The following is a 15,429-nucleotide window of genomic DNA, read 5'->3' as shown; positions in this document are numbered from 1 at the left end:
CCTCAAACCATTCAGCTAAAGCTGATGGAGATGAAGGAACAGTATTGCTGTGCATTTATCGAAGCTTATTACCAGCTATTGGGGGTATGTGTCATTGTTCATAATGGCTGGAATCTGAATTCTAATTTCAGTCTTGAAACTGTCTTTCCCCCCCTTCTTATGCCATCTGAATTTATTATATCTTGGTTACTGCTGCTTAACGTTTTCTTATTTTTTCAGGTTTTGTGATTTTACTCTTTTGTAAGCTACTTAATTGTTTCTTTTTTTAACCCTGCAGCTGAGTTGAACACCATTGCTCCTATTATCTCCAATTTCTTCTTAGCTTCATATGCACTTATCAATTTCTCTTGTTTCCATGCATCATACGCAAAATCTCCAGGTTAGTTTTTCAGTTTCTCTAGTTTACATAAACTAATTTTTCAAACAATTTGAGCTGATGGGGGAAAGTGGTGTTATATTGTTAACACAAAAATTATGGCACCCACTATATTGCTGGCCATAATGCATACCGCAGTTGTGCTGCAAAAGTAACTTGCAGAATTCTTTGACATATGTAACTTGGCCTTTAGGGTCTAAAAACAGTCCAAGGCAATGTACAATTAATCATGGCTTTAAAAAAATCAATTTCACCCTCTCGACAAAGCCTGCATTACATAAAGTGGTGAAGACAAAATGTGCTGCAGCATGTTCGGGGCTAGGTAGTCCACTGTGGCAAGAGGTTTAGTGGGCAACTCGTCTAATTCAATAGGTACCTGGTGCTGACTGCGGCAGCAGGAGTGTGAAAAGGCTGCACGTAATATGGATTGGCCTATAGGAGGGCCTGTCAGAGACTAGATCGTCCTCCCTTTTTCACGTATGCTTCTTAAAGACTTTCCAAGCTTGAAAGCACTCAAAGTGAAATACAAAATATTTTAAAAACCACAACAGTGAAAATTACATCTCCACATCTTATCCACAGTTTAGTCCAAGGCCAAAGTGGGCCTGCATACATGGTTGGTGGGTTGCATTCGAGTTGATGAAGTAGTGGAGGACTGGCATGGACCTTTAAATTCTTTTCCTCTTTCCTTTTTGGTAAACTCTTCTTTTTTTAAACTAGGGCTGAGAAAAAAAATGTTTCGCTAATTATCTGTCTTTTAAATCAACTGCACTTATATAATTTATGTATATAACTAGAACTCAGCACTAGTGCCATTTTGAATTTTTGCAAAAAAGTATGAGATAATTTACAATTTAAAGATCAAAATTTGCATTTGTTAGAAGAAAAAGCATTGTTCGTGTTCCCTTATTACAGAAATGTGCCACAATAAAAATAAACTCAGAAAATAAGTATATCCTTACATGCAACCCACCCACTGACTGACCCCACTGATTAACCAACCAGAGCTTTAGGTGATTACTTTACAAATTGAAGCTTGCAACCTGATTTTTACCTGTGGTGGAGGCAATTTCCTCTTGCTGAAAACAAATGCTCATCACATGCATGGAGATATTTATTTCAACAGAGGAAAAACAGACCTCTTATTTTCTACGTGGAAGAAAGCAGAGTGGTAGCATAAATATATATATAAACTCAATCTGTATCATTTTCTTCCTGCTGCCTGAACAGAGGGGCAAATTTTTAAGAACAGACTTCCCCTAATTATCTGGGGAGCTAAACAATTGCAAATCAGATCCACACTGGCAGGGACCTCAGCACCAATTATTCAATACACTTTGTATGTGTATGGATTAGGATGCTGTGATTACTTAAAATTCCAGCCAAGGCAATTCTCATTTGTACTTTTCCTTTGGTTATTTTGGGCTGCCCAGACCGATTTGGTTGCAGGTGTTCATAACTGCACAGCTACAAGTTAAGAAAAATTTCGGAACAGCAGACCCCCCACCATTCCATTCTTGCTAGGATGACCCATGCTACTCTGCCAAGTTCCTCCTTATTTAGCGCTCTTTTTAGCTTCAGGGAATCCATTCTCCTGAGCATTTAGCAGAAACGAACAGCATACAAAACAGATAAGGCACTGGGAGATTCATGACTGCGGGGCAATGTGTCTCTACAATATAGTCTCCAAGTCTCTGGGAACCCATTACCTGTAAACAGTCAGAGAGAGACATGCTGGCAAATGCCCTGTCACAGGGCTTTCAGCTGCACTTGCAGTTGTAATGAGAACAGCATATTGTGCAAATTGGCTAAAATAAGTGTCTTCAAGTCTCACAGTGTAGCCTCAACTTCCTTGTTTTTTCTTATGACTGATTTATCCACTTTGGACTTCCATAGGTTGGAGACCTGCCTTTAGATATTACAATATGTGGGTCTCCCTTTTTGGAGCCATGCTGTGTTGTGGGGTCATGTTTGTCATCAACTGGTGGGCCGCCCTCATCACATACGCCATTGAACTCTTTCTTTATATTTATGTGACCTACAAGAAGCCAGGTAAGGCTAGGCGTAGACTCGCCAGTGCATAGAAATACATTGGTCCTCTGAGTGGTCATCTGTATGGGGTCTTTTCCTCCCCCAGACAAGTCATAAAAAGTCTGTGACACAAAGTGTGCAGATACGAGGGCAAATATATTCTCCCTGCTTAAAGGTATGTTGGTATGTATCCAACAAAACATTAGCAGAGTTTATCTCCAGTGCCTGGAGGTGATGCCAGGCTTGTTGCAAGTGGTACAGCTCCATCTCAGCATGTCCTATTTTGAAAATGCATTCTTTGATGGTGTTATTAAACTATAAGTACTATGTAAACATACGTTTAGATTAACATTGTGTTGCCAGCACTATTCCTTGCATCAATGGAAAGAGGGTCCGTTGAGCTTTTCTTGCACAACAGCATACTACAAGTTTTTTTAAAAATCCACTCTTCTACCAATGCCATGTTATAAACCAAAAGCCATCTAGGTATTTTTGTGCAGATTTTGTGGTATACAGTTCTCCAGGCGTGTGGAGTTAAGAAAGATGTGCTCTGGGGCATCAATCTGTGGGATTACTGATGCAGAAAGGAGATTCCCACCATTAGGAGAAACAAGGAGGAAACAGAATCAATTATATTATAAGCTTTGACCAATCTCGTGCATTTTTCATCATAGTAATATATATAAACCACCCCAAAGATACCATCTAAGACAATATACTGTCTGGTTTTTCTAGCCAGACTCAGAACTCAAATCATTCTATTAAAGACAATTTCCATGTAAGGATCAGTGTAGTTAAACACATATTTTTGAGTACATGGAAAGGAGAGGCTAAGAAGTCTATTTTTAATAACAAAAAGGGGTGCAGAGGCAGAAAACAGAATCTTTCCCTTTGCTCAATTCTTAGTTCCCAAACAGGCTACTGACTCCTGCTCTGAGAACTTTTCTTTCAGCTAAGCATACTTCCAGTACCAGAGACTTGACACAGACTGAGAGGAGTAAATGGTAGGCAGAGCACAGTTTTGCACTCCTTACCCTAATGTGCCACTTTTGCTGTCAAAAATGCCACCACCATTCACCAGTTCTTATCACACAGACCTGCCACTCTCATGACGACTAGTTTAGATACAAGCAGATGTGTCCAGACTACTTTGAATTCTTCCTGAATCTGTCCCCTCCCTAGGTTCTCCTCCTCTCCCCTTGGGATGTGTTTAATTCAGCACTGGAAATTTTTTAAAAAGCAGTTTTGCCTAAGAACATGTGGCAACATTATTCACTTCTCCCTCAGATACCTAATCCTTCCTGTCAGGTGGCTGCTGCCGCTTTCATCTGGCACACACTCTCTCCTGCCAGAAAAACCTCTGGGGAGATACCTCAGGAAGCAGCTTCTTAAAAACTGCTCCTCTCTAACTCCAAACATATATTTGCTAATGAGGCTTTGATGAGCAGTTCATCTCAGTTCCACACAGAGCACCTGCATCAGAACAAAAAAATGAGCTGTTCTCCCAGTCCTTTTTAATTTAGAAGTCCGTCAATATACCCTTTCCTTAATATGCTATAGAAACACACTTATCCAAATGAACCAAAGACAAAACAGCTTGCACCTGAATAATTACTGTATTTTAACAGTATATTTATTGGAAGCAGTCCTGAGCCCACTTGAGGGAAGGGTGGGGTATAAGTTGAATAAAATAAATAAATAATTTTCGACCTGGAATATGACATACAATGTTGATTTCTGTAGTCAGTACTCATTCTAATATTCTTTCAGATATGAGATAATTTCTGTGAGTCTCCAATTTTCTGTGAAAACAAGATGTATCTAGTTTTCAGCGTTCCACAAAGAAACGACAGCAAATGCACTGATGAAGGGACGAAGGGAGCTTTGACTCTCGAAAGCTTGCACCCTGGAAATCTAGTTGGTCTTTAAGTTGCTACTGAACCCAACTACAGCAAACAAAAAAGCCACTGCTGGGGGTGGAGTGGGGCCAGGACTCACATATGTCCTCTTCTCCACATGCATGGCTTGGAAAGTAGTAACTTCTGCTTTCATGGCAAATGATTGTTGTTACAGCTGAACTGCAAATTATAGTTTGTTCTCTTCCCTACAAATCAGGAGTTCTTGCTTTCATCATCGTACAAATCGGAGGAGGGAGAACAAATCATATCTTGCGGTGTTCATATAGCAACAAATGATAGTTTGCTGCAATAATTTTTTTATTTATTTCTGAGATGCATAACAAGCGGGAGAGGAATGGAGTGCCCCGTTCTGAGGATGATGGTTTGCTGTTACAGTCAACCAGGGCTTTGTGACTAAATTCAGGAGTCTAACTTGTGATTGTCAAATCTGAGTTTAGCAATAACCCACTGATGAAACAGGAATAGTGACCTACTCTTAGTTAGATCCATTATTAAGAGATTTTAAAAGCTGAATGTAATGAATCTGGCTAGCATTCCACTCTCCTCATGGCTACTGCTTACAGGACACAGGTGGGTGACTTGGGTAACAGAAGGTCAAACCTAAAAAAACGATTCTGTACGAGCACAGATTTAATATACGCTATGTTTCTCTGCTACAACAGAGGTAAATTGGGGCTCATCTGCACAAGCGCTCTACTATGTTAATGCTGTTGACAGAGCACTGGAATTAACTACAGTGGATGATCATGTGAAAAATTTCAGGTAATGGCTCCATGGAGATGCTAAAAGATTTGATGAGCATAAATGTATTATGATATTTATTCCACCCCTTTCCACCATTACAGGCCTCAGTGCATAGCATTAACTGGAGGGCCCATGACAAGACCGGCTTTGTTAGACATCACACATTCATTCACCAAGAACAACGGCCTCTGCATCTGCTGTGAAGTATACACGGTAAGCTCCATGAACTGAAGTCCGCATCACCACAAAATGGCTGCAACATGAAGGCATCTTGAAATTGCATCTGCTCCATGAAGAAACTGGTTTACGTGCAATGCCTTGCCATGTGGTTTGCCTCCACAGCACCACAAGCCATTTCTGATATACTGTGGTACTTTAAACAGCATGGAGGGAACCACGTGGTGCCAGCCAATCCACAAGCAGAAGTGCATGAATGACTTGCAGTGTTATCCTTGGCAGAGCCGCACCCTTCTAAATTCATTGAAGTCAACGGGTTTACAAGGGTATAGTTCTTTGGATTGCACTGTCACTACAGGAAGCACCTGCCAATGCAAAAATTTCAAGTGACCACTTCATAGTGACTGGGAGGGGGGGCTTAAGTGGTGGTAGCATTTCATACCTTGGAACACACCATGGAATAAAGCAGTGGTACTCATTGACAGCTTGCAGAGAGCCACATTTGCAGTTACCATCAACCAAAAGAACCACATTTACTTCCACCCTTGGCATGAGGCCTGCAGCTCAGGGAGCCTAGCGACTCACCTGTACTTCTGATGATGGCTGTTTCACGGTGGGAACCACCTGTCAACCACAAGCCCCACCAGGCAAGGACCTTGCCCACTTTCTTGAAACATGGAGTACGTATCAGATTGGGGAATGGTGCTCAGAAGAGTCATGAGTGTCATGTCAAAGATCCACAGGTGGCTTGTGGGCAACTGAACAAGCATCACTGGAAAAAAGGAACATCTACAGCATAAGTTTTGGAAGCCAGTGTTGGGCATATAAGAGTTCTGTTTTCAAGCATTCAAATAGCAGGACAGGACAGACAGGGCTCATGTCTAGATGAGACACCTTTTTACAAGAGATTGCTTCTTCCTCCCTATGAATCCACCCATCTAGCCAACAACCTTGCTGATGGTTTCCTTACACCAGTAGTCTTTACCCTTTCCAGATCTGGGATCCACCCAACTGCAGACATGACAGGAAGTCATATGATAAGAAGAGGGGGAGCCAGATGTATAACCACACTGGTTTCAAAACCAAGACCAAAACACCTGGGGACAGGAGGTGTACTGTAGTGAGGAACAAGCCAAGGGTCACAGTCATGGAGGAATCCACTCCATCAAGTGACTTACTTCACCATCCTGCTGTTTCTTTCAGCGTGTTTCCAATTACAGGCAACTTTACTCTCTGTGCAGAAGGTTCTTCTGCCAAAGGGCACTAAACTCTATAGAGGTCTTCTGCCAAAGGGCACTAAACTCTATAGTGCCCTACCAAAGGGCACACTATAGAAACTCATGACCAAACAGGAACAGTTTCATGACCCAACAGAAAATCTGGATTCATGAGTTAAAGACTGCTGCCATCCACCATCAAGTTAGGTCTGTGGTGGCAAAAAAAGAAGAGCTTTTTCCACAGGTTTGCCTAATTTGTGGAATCTGCTCCCAAAAGAGGGAAAGGGGGAAAATCTTTTTCCTGAGTTTTAGCAATGGTCAGAAAAGCTTCTGCTTTAATTTGTAATAATCTAGATATAGATGTTTTATGACAGGTTGTGAGAATTGTTCTTAAATTATTTTAATACTTGTTTCAAATTTGTTTAAATTGTTTTAATTATCTGAATTATTGTTTTAAACTATTTCATTGTTTCTCTGAATATGTACTTAATAGCCATCTTCGAATGCAAGATATGGGAGTACTAATCTCGTAAATGAATAAAACTAAAATAGTGCAGTATTAATACATTTTTAAAAATAAAATAGAATAGAATGCTGCACAGTGCAAGGCAGAAGCTAGATGATCTCTCTTGCCACAGCTGACCTACACAACTGAAGTTAACAGAAATTATACTGTGAATTCCAGTGGGGATATTATAGACAGCTCTATAAAAGTCTCGGGTCAGCAAGGTGTTGGTTTTTTTTGACTTATTGGTTTTCACATAGTGTTTGGTAGATTTTTATTTCTGCCAATATTTAATGCAACTTTTCTGTGCTAGAGTAAGCATTTTGGTTGTTTTCTCCCTTTTTAGAAAATTTAAGCTGAGCTTAGTTTTATTGGCTAATAAAACATGTGATACAATGAACTTCTGTGATCTGTGCGACTGGGAAAATAAGGTAGCGATAAAATAGTAATGTGCTGCCAATGGGATGCCTATTATGCTTGTAAAGACTGCTTACTTAAACCTATTTGGCTGTCTTTTTTTTTAACCCCAGCGTAAAATAGTACTGTATATGCTGTGCATTGAAAAATGTTTGCAGCTAAGAGACAGCACCTATCCAGAACTCACTGCATCTTAGGGACAATCTATATGGACAATAGTCCATTACTGGATTATTATCAACATTATTACTTTTATAGCACCATCAATATAGACTCACAGGGCTTTCTATCTAAAATCTGCCATAAAGGAGGAGACCAAGGGAGGAGAGGTAGCGGAGGGGGTAAGCAGGAGAAGAACAGACATTCATTTCAGCTACTTGTGCTCAAGCTTACTTTCCAGTAGATAAGGGATAATGTATTATATCAAAGGCTTCATGGAATATGTGGATTATGATGAAGGATTTAAGAAATGAAGGCTGATTCACAAGTGACAAAGCCTTATCCCCCCATAATTCTCCCTTCTTGAAATGGAAGGGAAAATTGGGGGGGGGGGTAAGTCTTTGTCACTTGTGAGCCTTATCCCCCCCCACACACACACAATTTTCACTTCTTGAAATGGAAAATTGTTTAACTACCATTCCTGCCTTTTCCTAGTTCTCTCCACAACTCTGGTGGCTGCTATTTATTGTTACACAAAATGTCAGGAACACTCACCATGGGGTTCATGTGTAATGTGTAGTTTGGCTATTATTTGTAGCTTTAAGAGGTGCTTTTCCACGGGCATATTTTTCTTAGAAGCTCCCCAAAAGCCACGCAATGCAGGGTAGTAATACACCATCTATTACAATATCCCCGCAACCAGGCACTATGCCCCCCCCCTTAAAAAAAGAAACCAAAGTGAGGTGGCTTCATTACATAAACGTAAAAAACAGGTTTGCAAATTGATCCTAAATTAAGCCCCACATTTCAGAGACTTCCATTTAACTAGATAATAAATAGGCTGTGCTGATGCTATTTTCCCATTTTTATCTGTAGGAGATGCAATTTCTAAAGACGTATGTTTAAACGTGTTTCTGTCAGTTGTGACTATAACCTAAGTGGTGTTAACAGGCATACCCTTCTAGAACAGAAAACGAGCAATGTTAGCAGCAGGTATCATTTCAAAAGGTTGAATCTCTATCAACTCCTTTGTGGAAATGTTTATTTTTCCCCCCCAATGTTCTTTCCATTCCCACCCAGTAGATTCAGCAACTCCTTCAAAATTCACATCACTGTATGATGCATAATAGAAAAGTCCCCTTCCTAATATATTATTGTGTCATGCAGGGCCCACGCAAGCTGTGTGTTAAGGAGATGAACAGTGGCATGGCAACAAAGCAGGCCTGGCTGACAAAGAACAAAAGAAAAGCCTTCTATGCTGCAGTGGCAGCTGACAGCTTTAGAGATGGAGTCAAAAGTCTCCTCCAAGTAAGCTCTTTATTTGCACAGCACATGCGAGAATATGGCTTCAAAGCAGCCTTGACTGCATGAAGATTTTCCGTTTATTCCTTAAGAGCCCTTGTTGTATATATGGACAAGATCTTGTAAATACCAGTGTAACCGGGGGCACCCCTCTCTGTATTAAAGGTTACTTCAGAAGCAATTCTTGTTCCAGGCTATGGAACCAGAAAACAAAACCAATCAATTCCACGTTAAATGAATGAAGCCCTGTGGTACACAGTTAGGGCTGCCAGACCCCTGGCCAGTGGGGGGGGCGCACCTTCAATGCGGGCCCCCCTGCAGTGCTGTGCGCCCCTGCACACAGCAGCAGCCAGGATCAGGGCTGTTTTGGCCTGGATCGGGGCCCCTGTGGAGCGCGGGAGCGTTCCTGCGCTCCGCAAGGGCCCACAACAGACCCAATCCACACCAAAACGGGCCCGATCCATGCCAAAACAGGCATGGATCGGGCCCGTTGTGGGCCCCTGCGGAGCGCAGGAATGCTCCCATGCTCCACAGGGGCCTTAAACGGGCCCGATCCATGCCAAAACAGACCCAATCCATGCCAAAATGGGTGCGGATCGGGCCCGTTTTGGTGCGGATTGGGCCCGTTGTGGGCCCCTGCAGAGCACAGGACCGCTCCCGCGCTCCACAGGGGCCCTGATCCAGGCCCAAACAGGCCTGATCCTGGAGGTTGCTGTGCATGGGGGCGTGCAGCACCGCAGGGGGGCACGCATGGAAGGTGCGCCCCCCGCTGGCCAGGTAGGGAGGGGCGGGGGTGGCAGGGTGGGGGCGGGGATCCCTCACCCCCATCGGGGGTCTGGCAGCCCTAGCTGAATTGCAACTGATAACAAAGTTTAAGACAATGCATCCACCTGGATTGAATCAAGACCTAGACTTCCTGTCTTATTACCAAAGCAGATTTCTCCAATTCCACTACCCCTAACCCTAACCCTATCCAATCATGCCTGCTATTGCCATTCACCAGCTTTTTGTCATTTACCCACTATTGTCATACAGCATCTGAAATCACTCCACTCGCCAAGATATAAGGACAGACAGACTCACATTCTAGCTGTATCTGAAGAAGTGAGCTATGACTCACAAAAGCTTGTACCCTACCACAAATTTTGTTAGTCTTATAAGTGCTACTGGACTCTTGCTCTTTTCTACTGATATTGCAGTCATAAAATTATAAATGTTCAGAAGTTTAGCATGGCCCTGAATCTGCTACTCCTATGCTGTTAAATCCAAAAGATTACTCACCAGTCAGAAGCAGGGTTGCCTATCTCAGGTTGAGAAATTCTTGGAGATTTGAGAAAAGAGCCTGAGCAGGGGAGATTATGGGGAGTGATGTGATGCCATTAAGTCCACCCTTCAAAGCTGCCATTTTCTCCAGGGGAACTGTAGTCTGGAGATCAGTTTTGGGAGAATTCCAGCCCCCACATGAAAGTTGGCAACAGAAGTGATCTTTGCTTGAAAGCTTATGCTTCATAATTGTCTGGCTTTTTAGTCACTACCCGTAGTAGCACCAAGGAAAAAATCCCTATGAATGGTGCATTAAATGTGCTCTGGCAGGTCAATGGTCTCTGAGGATGTTGAGAATCATACATCTCAAACTTATGTGTGTTTACTCAGAGGTAAGTCCTATTGTGTTCAGTGCAATTTACTTCCAAGTAAGTGTGCAAAAGATTTCAGCTTTAAACATGAGTGAAGGAATGAAAGGACCTCTCCTCTTTAAACTCTATAGGAATCTCTCATCGCTCTCATGTTAAAATGGTCACATGAACAGCATGGAAATGATGTTGATCTTAAATTATTCAGCTGTTTTAATGACCATGCATCAGAAAAAAATGCAAATGAACGCTAATTTAGCAAAGCTAAATTCCTGTCATTTAAAAACCATTTATAGCCAAGATGATTTAAAGCTAATCTTTGTATTTGCTGCTTGGGTACAAGCATGAAGGACGTTCACCAACTGCAGTTTAATCTTAAATCCCTCCAGAACATTACTCCAGTTATTTTTGCCATTATTCCTCATTTTGGATAAATCTTGCACATGCATCTTTTTACACACCATGTTTTAATATTGTTAGGCTTCTGGTTTGGGCAGGATGAAGCCCAATACATTAGTCCTTGGATTTAAAAAGGATTGGAGAGATGCCACAGCAGTACAAGTTGAAAACTACATGGGTATTATACAGTAAGTTGAAGTTGGAAGTCTATTGTTTTTAGTAGAACTGAAATCATCTGGAAGATCTAAATATTTTAGATAAACAAATAGAAAATGTTTACTAAAACCTGGATTTCAAGTTTCAAGTACTATATGAGGACAAGGGAATTGAGGCAGAATCATAGGTGGCCTCTACACAGTGATGAGAGTTTGTGGTTTCCCTGTTGCTGGTGTGGCTATAGATAAAACACACCAACAGGGCTTCCACATGGCAGCTTTCCCTGCAGTTTCCCTGCCCCAAGCCCCCAAGTGGCCCCCTGCCCCAGGGGGTTTCAATTTTTTTTAAATATCAGCATTAGACTATTATAATATTGGTATATGATTGCACATTCTATGAATTTCCACCTTTCATTTTAACAAGTAAGTCTCTAGCCCCTTCCCATGCAATATGCCCTTTCCTCTACATCTCCACAAGGGAAGGGGCTAGAGACTTATTCCCCCTACCTCAATTTTATTTATTCATATATTCAACTTATATACCACCTCTCTACCATGTCTAGTGCTCACGCCTGGTGCTCAGTGAAAGCTGGGAATTCAGAGAACCTGGTGCACCTATTGTTACAATGGTATAACAATATTCTAGTGCTGATATAAAACTATAAATAGCCCCACATTGCCCAGGGGAGGAAATGGCTGCCACAGAGACAGGGAAAATGGCTGCCATGTAGGCCAGAAAAATCTGAATTTACCTATTCACACAGCAGCCATCCAGGCTTTACTGTGATCTTTCCCAAAACAGACTTGAGAAAGATCAGAGAAAAGCCAAGGAAGTCCCTGGAGGCACATGAATACACTACGATGCCTTGGGGAAGCAAGCTAAAAAGCCACTTCCCCAAAGTATTGAACTTGGGACAGATAATCCATGTGGAAGACCCCATAGTCTCTCATTTTTGTATATGACGGACAGAACAATGGCCATAAAGGTTGGGGGGAAAACACCATGACATCTCTAGTGTTTTTATTGTCTACATTATAATGGCTTAACAGACGTGGCTCCCAGAATTGCAATTCTACAAGAAGCTTGAGTGCCAACAGATAATTCTTGGCAACCTCAGAAAATTCCAGTTTCTAGAGCCCTTTGAGGAAATCCATACCCACTAAACTGGTTTTAAACCCATTTAAACTTGCAGTCTTGCTATTCCTTTGAATATAGTATGTTCATAAAATAGCCATGTGATTGAGAACAAAAATGACAGGAACCTGATGAAAGACTGTCTCTGAGTAAAAGAAAAGCAAGTAGAAAGAGCTGCTTGACTCTTTTCCTTCCTGTTTTTTTTTAAAGCTTAAGATAAGTGTCCCCAAACTGCTTTTTTACCAGCTGAGGGAAAGACAGGGAGAAGACAAGGAATTCGCTCTCGCTCTCGCTCTCTCTTCCCCCTGTGGGCAAAAAACCAACTCAAGGAGAGTAACTTTTAGCTGAAAAAAGACCAGAGGGTCCTTTCTACTTCCCTTATGACACTCAGTCACAGGCTACCTTGAACTAAATTTTTAAAAAAATGAAAGAAATTAACCATGGAATTCTTCATACTATTATGGGGATAGGTTACAAAAGGTCGTAGATGGAAGCAGTAAAGTTGCAGATGTCTATTAAGATGGCAGGCTGCAACCAGACAGTCCAGGGATATGAATGAGAAAGGAAAGCATATTGGACAGGATGCAGAAGATGATCCAAGTGTTGTTCACAATTAAATTTCTGGTATGCGAACTCTTAATTGTACCCTGCAACTGTTTCTAAAAGATATCAGTATAAACATGAAAGTATTGCTACAGGCACTGTTGTGTGAGGAAGTGTTTTATTGTTTTGTTCTTGGTTTCAGTGATGCATTTGACTATGAATTTGGTGTGATTATTGTTCGAATAAGCCAAGGATTTGACATATCACAAGTTCTCCAGGTTCAAGGTAAGTCGTAAGTCACTGTGTTTCAGTTACTGCCAACACCAGAGAGGCTTTCTGTACACAAAACCATTTCCATCAGATTTCCAAAAACACCAGCCTTAGGAAGTGTTGTTCCATGCATTTAAGATATGACCATTAATATTGTAAATTATCTTCTCTGGAAGTTGGATGCGCTTACAATATCTATAATTAGTGAAACATTTTTCATAATAGGGAGCAAAGAAATTGAGGGTCGCTGCCAAATGGAAATCTAGACGTTGTAAATGTGGGTGGGAAGAGTCATTAACTAGACTGAAGGCTGTTAAAAGAACTATGCTGTTCCAGTGGATGACCAAAGAAAGTTTCAAGAGCTAACACTCCTATCCTAAAAATGCTAGATAGGATCCAAATACACAGGACATTTCTGTCCATAAAGAAGACATGTTCCTCATGTGCTCAGGAATTTGTTGCAATTGCAAAATGCTTTCCCATTCAGAGTCCCTCTACAGGAGACATCTTACACAAGGATGCTCAAGTGTAGGGAGATACAATGTTAGACAGGATGTGTAGTTTAAAAAGAAAGAGCCAGTGGAGATCCAGTGTGGCTTTCTCTTTTGATCCTTTGTACTGGGGACGTTTAGCAGTTCTCTACTGTTTAACCATCCTTTGGCTGATAAAATAAGCACCACATGATAAAATGTTAGCTCACACCTACATGTAAGAGTTATATATAATACATAGGACCATCATATACTTTCTGTACATGTGCTAGGCTTCTCCGTGTACGTGCACCCTACAGAGGGTAAAACAATCTGTGAGGCTTCTGTATAGGAATTTTGTAATGTTGAAACGGCCCTAATTCAGTCAGATTGGTCTTCATCCCAGTGCATTTCTATCTGAAGAGTCAGACTCTAAACAAGATTTAAAGAGCAATCATTATGAACACTTTTTGGGTGAATCTACAGGAATTAGTTTAAAATTGATACCAGGCTGTAATTTGAATGTAGAATTACACAACCCTCTGCTGCCACCTGCTGCCAGCTTCTTTTTCTCATTTCTAGCCACAAAATGGCAAGGGGAGACAGGAACACAGAAACAGCTAATGTAGCGAACCGCAAACAAAATGAACAGACAACTGAAATATTTTAAGATGGCTATTCCTATGCTTCCTAAATAAAATACGCTTTCTGACCAAATCACACTGGAATGATGGACATTCAAATCTATTCTTAGCCCAACAGCCCAATGGTTTTGCATGGTTGTAATGCACCCATATTAAGTGAGAGCCAGAAACGTATCAGGGAGAACTAAAGCAACATTTTAGCTTATATCACCTCTGAATCTCTATCACTTCTATTATTTAAAAGGAAGTAGTAAGGAAAATAACTGCTATTTTAAATCCCTTTGAGCAGGTTATCCTACAATGCAGTAATAGCAGGTATCAGCCATGCACGAGTACAATAAAATGCTTCACATTTTAAAAACAAGAAACAGAAAAACAGTTTTAAAGCAACAAGAAATTACTACTGTCTATTTAAAGGGGTAACATTCTGAACAGCTTTAGAGACTGCGTTAGTGGAGATGTATTAATTCTGGAAACGGGAAAAACGTATTGGTATGTTTACATGCTACTTTGGTATCTTGTTTTAAAAGGGCAATCTGTTCTTCAGTTTTGAACAAAAGTGATAGCGGATATCACTGTGCCAGAACCATGGTTGTTATATAAAGAATACAATAGCATTTCAGAATGACAATGCTTGTGAGACTTCTGTTTGCTTATCTCACACATATGTACCTACGCACACTTTACAAGCCAAGAATTATTAAGAACAGAAGAAAAACTTCGAGGGGTCAGACCAATGGTCAATCTAAAGTCTCTCTACACGATACTTCTTACACGAGGACACTCAAATGAAGAGAGGCGCAATATTAACCAGGAGGTGTAGTTTAAAAGCCAAAGGCTCTGTCAATTTCTCCTCTTCACAGGAGGGTAGTTTGAAAAGACAGAGCCAGATGCTTCTCAAAAAGTTTGTTAATTTCATCTAACGCTCCTCTGAGCATTAACAAATGCTCTAAGGAGCATTTCTGCCAGCTTTCTTTTTAAACTACCCTCCTATAGAGAGGGGAAATTGACAGAGCCTTCCATTCTGTCTTTTTAAACTACACGTCCCAGCTAACACTGCGTCTCCCTTCAAGTGACCGTCCTCAAGTAAGAAGTATCATGTAGAGAGACTCTAGTCCAGGATCCAGTTTCTCATGGTGGACCAGATGCCTCTGAAAGCACAGAGGCCATAGTATCCCTCATTGCTGTTCCTCTCATCAGCAACTAGCATTCAGAGATATACTGCCTTCAAACATGGAGGCCCCATTCAGCCATTGGTGGCTAATTGCTGAACCTATCCACCATGAAACTGTCTAATCCTCTTTTAAAGCCATCTATCATTACATGTTGTGATAA

General features: G+C 41.2%; 1 protein-coding gene across 1 annotated transcript in view; it reads left to right on the top strand.

Annotated features, from left to right (window-relative positions):
* The window catches only part of SLC12A1 (solute carrier family 12 member 1), a 48,290-nt gene that overhangs the window by 22,447 nt on the left and 10,414 nt on the right, over nt 1-15,429 (top strand). Inside the window, exons 14-20 of the mRNA XM_055002397.1 lie at nt 278-379; nt 2,273-2,428; nt 4,989-5,088; nt 5,172-5,283; nt 8,713-8,853; nt 10,959-11,065; nt 12,913-12,995. Coding sequence (XP_054858372.1) covers nt 278-379; nt 2,273-2,428; nt 4,989-5,088; nt 5,172-5,283; nt 8,713-8,853; nt 10,959-11,065; nt 12,913-12,995 — 801 coding nt within the window. The remainder of the gene's footprint in view (nt 1-277; nt 380-2,272; nt 2,429-4,988; nt 5,089-5,171; nt 5,284-8,712; nt 8,854-10,958; nt 11,066-12,912; nt 12,996-15,429) is intronic.

Source organism: Eublepharis macularius, chromosome 18, assembly GCF_028583425.1.
Source record: "Eublepharis macularius isolate TG4126 chromosome 18, MPM_Emac_v1.0, whole genome shotgun sequence".
Lineage (NCBI taxonomy): Eukaryota > Metazoa > Chordata > Lepidosauria > Squamata > Eublepharidae > Eublepharis > Eublepharis macularius.
This window is presented reverse-complemented; position numbering and strand designations above follow the sequence as displayed.